The sequence below is a fragment of the Nannobrachium achirus genome (genome assembly GCF_963921795.1).
Source record: "Nannobrachium achirus genome assembly, chromosome: 11".
In the NCBI taxonomy this organism is placed as follows: domain Eukaryota; kingdom Metazoa; phylum Chordata; class Actinopteri; order Myctophiformes; family Myctophidae; genus Nannobrachium; species Nannobrachium achirus.
In genome coordinates this window covers 49,452,117-49,458,857 of record NC_137820.1, presented here as the reverse complement: position 1 = coordinate 49,458,857, position 6,741 = coordinate 49,452,117, and the positions used below count along the sequence as shown (strand labels likewise).

The 6,741-nt window shown below is 41.1% G+C and overlaps 1 protein-coding gene across 1 annotated transcript in view; it reads right to left on the bottom strand.

The window, feature by feature from the left end:
• Nucleotides 1-1,930: 1,930 nt before the first annotated feature.
• ptpn9a (protein tyrosine phosphatase non-receptor type 9a) overlaps nt 1,931-6,741 on the bottom strand; it is a 46,118-nt gene continuing 41,307 nt past the window's right edge. The window contains exons 12-13 of the mRNA XM_080736626.1: nt 4,724-4,931; nt 1,931-3,837 (exon numbers count right to left, since the gene is read on the bottom strand). Coding sequence (XP_080592752.1) covers nt 3,647-3,837; nt 4,724-4,931 — 399 coding nt within the window. The 3' untranslated portion in view covers nt 1,931-3,646. The remainder of the gene's footprint in view (nt 3,838-4,723; nt 4,932-6,741) is intronic.

Genomic DNA, 6,741 nt, shown 5'->3' with positions numbered 1-6,741 from the left:
TAGGTCATTTTTGTGTTTATTATGTTGTGAACAGTTGTAATTAGAGGTAATTTTGTGTTTATTACATTGTGTTTAGGTCAGGTGTACAGGTGTAGTAAGAGGAAATGTGTTTGTCATTGTGTTCAGGTTAGGTGGATTAGAGGAATTTGTGTGTATTTGTTACACCGTGTTCAGATGAACTTGTGTTATTATCAGTTGTAATTCTGTACCTATAGGCCTACATTAGTTACAGTTCTCTCACAGTGGAACGATACCATTTGTGTTTCTATTGTCAATCCTGTCTGAACACAAATACATTTTAAATAAACAAAATAAATATCGAAGGTAAAGTTTGAATTACAATTAATGTAATCAAACAGAATAATTAAGAAACACAGAAAGAATGTATAAAGGAACTTAAACTGAGAAAGACAGCAGGCTGGTCCAAGTGATCTTATCTGGACTGCAGTACAAAATTAACTTGGTACTATAATAATAATCATTATTAGTCATCTTTTATGCGATGACTATTAGCTCATTATTACAAGCAGCACTACATTAAGGAATGCCAACAGACCGACTGACGACTGTCTCCCAGAAAGCTTTTACTGGTGCAATGTTACAACTAACTGTCGGCTCATTTCAGGTCGTGGTAATGCATATTCCATTTTTTTTCCATGAGACCACTCATTTTGGCTGTGGTGGTCTGTCCCACAGTCTATGTAAAGTATCTGTGTTTCATGAGCGCATGGCAGAATTAGAGTTACAATGTAACAAACGGTCATTCGTTTGCACTGAAGAATTATATTGTGGTCCATATGTCTCCCTTGAAATAACAGGGTTTGTCTTGTTGTCTCTAGCCTGTCTTTGAAGAAGTTTGCACCCAGCTTTTCAGTTTAAACAGTATCAACGTTTTTTCTTCCAGTGACACGTGTAAACAGGAGTGGTCACATCATGCAGTGAATTCTTGTTTGGCTGTGGCTATAGGTGGCAAGTCTGTCTACCCCTCCTCCATTCATTATGGCAGGTAAACCAACTATTAGATGGAGGGCTGCATGGGGGCAAACCACATTTTATCTAAAAAAGAATCTATTGAGCTGGCAAGTGGAATTTGGATGCAGCTAGTAGCTCATTAATTTTGTTAGAATCTTAACAACAGAAAGCTTTGTGTATGTATGTATGTAGGCTATATGCTTTTGACAACATGCAAACAATAGACAGAAACCTCCCCAGTTCATTTCCTGGCTTGAGTCATATGTTGTTACCCTCTTTCTGCTTTCTTGTACTTATACAACACCATTACACTTTTGCCAAATTATATCAATGGCATTAATCACTGTCATTCAAAATGCTGTACAGTTCACATTTTGAATGTGGAGTAAACAATCAACTCGAATGAGATTAAATTGCTGCTTCCGTGTGTCAGTAAACTGGAAATCAAAAAACAGGTAAGTCAAAAAGAAAGCCTTAACATACGCATACATTGACGTAAGTTGGTCTTTAATTCAGTATATCTTGATTCAATCATAATAAATCATACTAGTGATAAACAGGTTATAACAGAACAAAATATTACAAAATTAATGTTGATAGCTGTATAGGCTGAATAATAACTGTATGAAAACAGAGCCAATTTGAATACAATATAAAAATAAAATAGGGCACTTTTTGTGTTTTGTTTGAAAACAGTATTTCTAATAAAATCAGAGGATGGTAGACTTAAAAAACAATAAACAAAGCTTCACTACAAGAAAATTCAATATGAATTCTGTAGTCAAAAACACCCAGCGACAACACACACACACACACACACACACACACACACACACACACACACACACACACACACACACACACACACACACACACACACACACACACACACACACACACACACACACACACACACACACACACACACACACACACACACACACACACACACCTTCCCTTTATACACAGGAGACAGCATAGAAGTAACAACACCTTGGCTTGCACACTATTTGTGACTTAAGTGCCTTAGTATACAGTAGGTGGAACAATATAGGGGACTTGTGGGAGACACTGAGTATCATTAACATTTATTTATCCTAAATCCATACTGCTTTGCCCAAACAAAGCTAAAGACAAACTTTCAAGTCCAAAACTGTCACTTATGTACTTTTCTATGGTGTGTGTTTGTGTGTGTGTTACAAATCGATAACAAGTTACCCCAGTATCACATGACAGGCCTGAAGAATTACTGCTTTGATGCCGTTAGTTTCACCATGGTAACTAAACTCAAAAGCACAGTGAAAGTGGTGGTCTCTAAGAGCATACACATGACTGGGTGAAATCATCATAATAAAGTCTATTGCACTTTTCAGGTGAGGTCTTTAGAGCAGACAGGGGAATTGTTGTGAGCTTAAACTTATGAGGTTCCATCTACGATCTGAGAAGTTCTGAAATATGTGTCAGAATGTTACAGAGTAGATGGAGTGTAGGGCATAGTTAATACATTCAGAGCAGGTCTGAGATCTGTTTGGAGTGTTCAAGATAAGAGCAAAGCTAAATGCACAGCTTTTTAAACTGAATATTTTATAGGTGTGCACAACTACTCAAATAGAGCTGTATATGACAACTTTTCACAATGAATAACCATAGAAGTTTGGCATATTGGCAATATTGGAACTTTTCACTTCATTTAGAAGGTTGCCCCCCCCCCAGCAAAGTCATTGTGACCATGTTATCCAGACACATATTCAGTTGTACCTTTTCAGCTATAATTATGCAGCTACATATTTTCTACACATTAAGATACAAACTTTAAAATTGCCAACATCAGGCATTTTTTGTCCCAAAATATTAGGAGGAAACTCATAATTACCAATGGCAGAAAATGGTTGCAGTGTGTGTTGTGGTGGGGTGGGGGGTGTCTCAGCAACACATTCCCTCATTCACACATTTCATATCCCAAATCTCAATTGAAAGCAGAAGATTACTGAACGAAAAGCTAATGAACACTACATTCATTATCACTTAACCTAATCTAAAAAAGAAAGGCAGTCTTGTCCGTCCCATCATGAATAACAGGCTGACAGAGAGTAAATACAGAGAACTTTCACACCACTGGCAGACAACAATGGAATGACACTTTTGTATCCTACATGGTACCATCCTCAGTGTTAATTTCACTCAAGAGTGTACAAATGTAACCACATGGACCTTTTACGGGTCTATTTGGTAACATTGGTACATCTCTAAAGTCCTAAGGCAAACAGCAACATCTACTCTGTGTTTCCTAAGTCATACATAATATTATGTTTAAATGTTCAGAAAGTGACTGCTCTTAGGCTCTGTAAGGCAGAATATTCGGAAGCATTTTCTCATTGTTCTGTCCTGTCTTGAGGACTGAAGGAGAAGAGACTTCTTCTGTGACGACACATGTTCACAAGTCTCGTTGATTGGTCATAGCAGAAGGGACTCGGAGTGTGGATTGGGAGTGGGAGGGTTAACAGGTCAAGTTGTGCTTTGGACTCACGGATTGGCTAGGACAGCAGGATCAGAAAGTTCACTGCTGATTGGTCACATAGGGCATGGAGATGAGGGGAATTTCACGACTGGCTGCAGGACACGTTTCAGAGCTCGCGGATTCGCCATGGGAGATGGAGGGAGGTGGTGGAGAAGCTCACTGATTGGGTGAGAGCAGTGACTGCCGCTGGGCATGCTCTAGGATGGCAGTGTGACAGAAGTAGTATTGGTCAGGTGTCTGGATGCTGAAGGCACGCTGGGTCCGCATGCGTCTGACTGTCTGACATACGTTTAGTGTCCCACTGTCCTGCAGCTGGGCCAGACATATGTCCAACGCACAGAAGGTACCTAGGAGACAAAACAGGGGCTTATCAGTATTGATGCAAACATCAGAGTCTTAATATGAATGGAAGGACCATATCTCTGTGAGTATCAAATAATGCTTATTAATTTTACCTTACGGTGAAGCCAAAAGCTAATTATTGTATCCATTACCCGCCCGGATGTATAATATGTGAGGTCCCCTATTCTGTCATTATGATTATCAGTTACAGCCAGCATCTATACAGCAGATATTCTGAAATATATTAACCATATTAAAGCTCCCAAGAAGTTGTGTGAGTTTAATGTTTATTATGATACGCGGTGAAATAAAGGGCTGGCGTAGCCGCACCAACAGCTACTAGTGGCGAGTCGACCAGTCTGGCAGCTCAGTGTCTTGGAGAATGAATGGCTTTGTTTTGGCTCAAAGCGTTCTGTTTTGGTTGTTACGTCATTGTACTCATTCAGACTCAGCCCCGATTTGTGAAAATATCAAACCAGTTTGATATTCTCGTAACAGAATCAGGGTCTCAAGTCGGGGTAAAATCGAGTCAGACCAGTACCTCACATTTAACAAGTAACAACCGAATCACGGGAGCGCGCCGCGACTCGCCTCGATTTTATTACGACTGAGAAATCTTGTCAGAGTTGTTAGGTGTAAGGCTAGCTTTAGGCCACGCCTAGACCGAATCACACGGCCTGTTTAAAACAAATACGAGACTTTCCTCCGAGGTGGAAAGTCTGGTGATGCGAGGTTAGAATCGACCTAGTCCAGCCTGGCTGGCATAGCGGTATATTGTACGATTTTAAAACAAAACAAGATTTGGTGAGAAAATTAGGGAGGAAATTAGATAGTAAAATTGGCTGGAGGGTGGCTTTAACAATCCCATTCCTAATCTTAGAAAACTCTCACCTGTTCTGCCTATTCCTGCGCTGCAGTGGACCACCATGGGGGGTCCCATGGGGTGTCCTGTCCACTGAGGACCCAGACTCTTAACCACCTTCTTCTGCTGTCTCTTAACGGCTCCAAGGAAATCCAAGAGTGCTATAGCCGAAGAGGGAACACCGTAGTCTGGCCAGCTCAGGTACTGGAAGTGACTCACCTGTCTCTGCTCACACGTCTGCTCACACACACACACACACACACAGATCGAAAGAGAGAAGGATAGACAAAAACAGACAGCTTATAGACAGGCATAGTAACAGAGAGGGACAGATGTGCTTCTTATATTGTAAGAAAATAATAATTATTTATTCATTGAAATAAGTCCCAGATTGTAGCTTTAACTCCTTGAACCAGCTCTCCCAAATAGCTTATATAGCACTGTGGAATGTAGGCCTTGTGTCCTGTACAAAGAATGTTTGCGCTGTTTTGTCAAACATTTCATAAACTACAGTAGCATTTCAGCAGTTCCCACAAACCTGGAGCCAACTATAGCCATCCATATAATCTGGAGCCAACTATAGCCAATCGATATGAATACATCTAAACTCTGTAAGATACATGACTCCAGAGATAATGTGCAGCAATGTGTGTGAGTTTGGGAGAAAATCTGTATAAAAAAATAGTGTTTTGAAGTACAACACAAAATATTGGGATTCTAGTTAGGTGGAAAGGAGGACATCACCATGAGGCATATTTTAGTGAATACCATTAGCCTGGGATCCAGTCTGCTTACTTCGTTCGGCGTTTAGTTTTTCTCGTTCCGCTTTACGGTCTGGAAAGCCTCCCATCTCTGTGCCCAAATGAGTGAAAACGACGTGTGGCTTCTGATTGGTCTATGGAGGGGGCGGGACCGGTGTTGTCCCCTGTAAAACTCGAGTCACTTCCTGACTTGCCAACGTAATGGAAATACGAGTCAAATGGAACCTGGCCAGACGCGTGTATCAGGTTCCAGTTAAGACCTGCCCACGGAAGCTTGTGATTGGCTGAACCAGAGGTAGTGCCGAAAGTTGGTGGGACGAAGATTTACTATTCTGTCCATATCGTGACATAACTCGGACGGTGCTGAGTCAGCTCATTCGACCTTCGCAATGCTCAACACGGCAACTCGCTACCACTCGCTCGGCGGTGTCTCACGTGGATCAAGGCCGCCTGAGACGGCGCACCTCCGTCATCTCCACCGAAAACAAGCGAACGTAGCGAATCAGGCTGGATCCCAGGCTAAACTTCCTTAGTCAGCTTGCACTGTGCACAAAGAGATTGCCACTGGTAAGCAACACACACACACACACACACACACACACACACACACACACACACACACACACACACACACACACACACACACACACACACACACACACACACACACACACACACACACACACACACACACACACACACACACACACACACACACACACACACACACACACACACACAATAAGAAAGGATCTAGAAGTGTTCATACTTGAGCCGCAACGCCATCTGGTGGGCACATTTACAAACAGTGAACAACTCAGACAGCATCATTGCAATAATTTCACACTCTGTGCCTGGTGGTGGCTCAACAGTTATAGACTAGACACTAGAGATTCCCAACCTTTTCTGGATCAGGGCCCAGAAAAAATACCATTACTTACAAATAATAATAATAATAATAATGTGTGTTTAACAGGATTACAAAGCGACTTTAAAGGAATAGTTCACCCCCAAAATTACTTTTTTCTATTGATTACTAATGCCATGGAGACTTGAGTACAATAATGTTTTTGTTTTTTGTCGCATTCCTAAGACAAAAAAAACAAACAAAAATGGACCCTGACAGTTTCCCGATCCAGTGCCATGTATTCAGGTCTCCATCCAGAATCAATGGTGGTACATTTACTATAATCACATTTTTGACAAATACAAAAAAAAATATTATTGAACTCAAGTCTCCATGGCATGAGTTATCAATAGAAAAAAAAGTCATTTGGGGGGTGAAC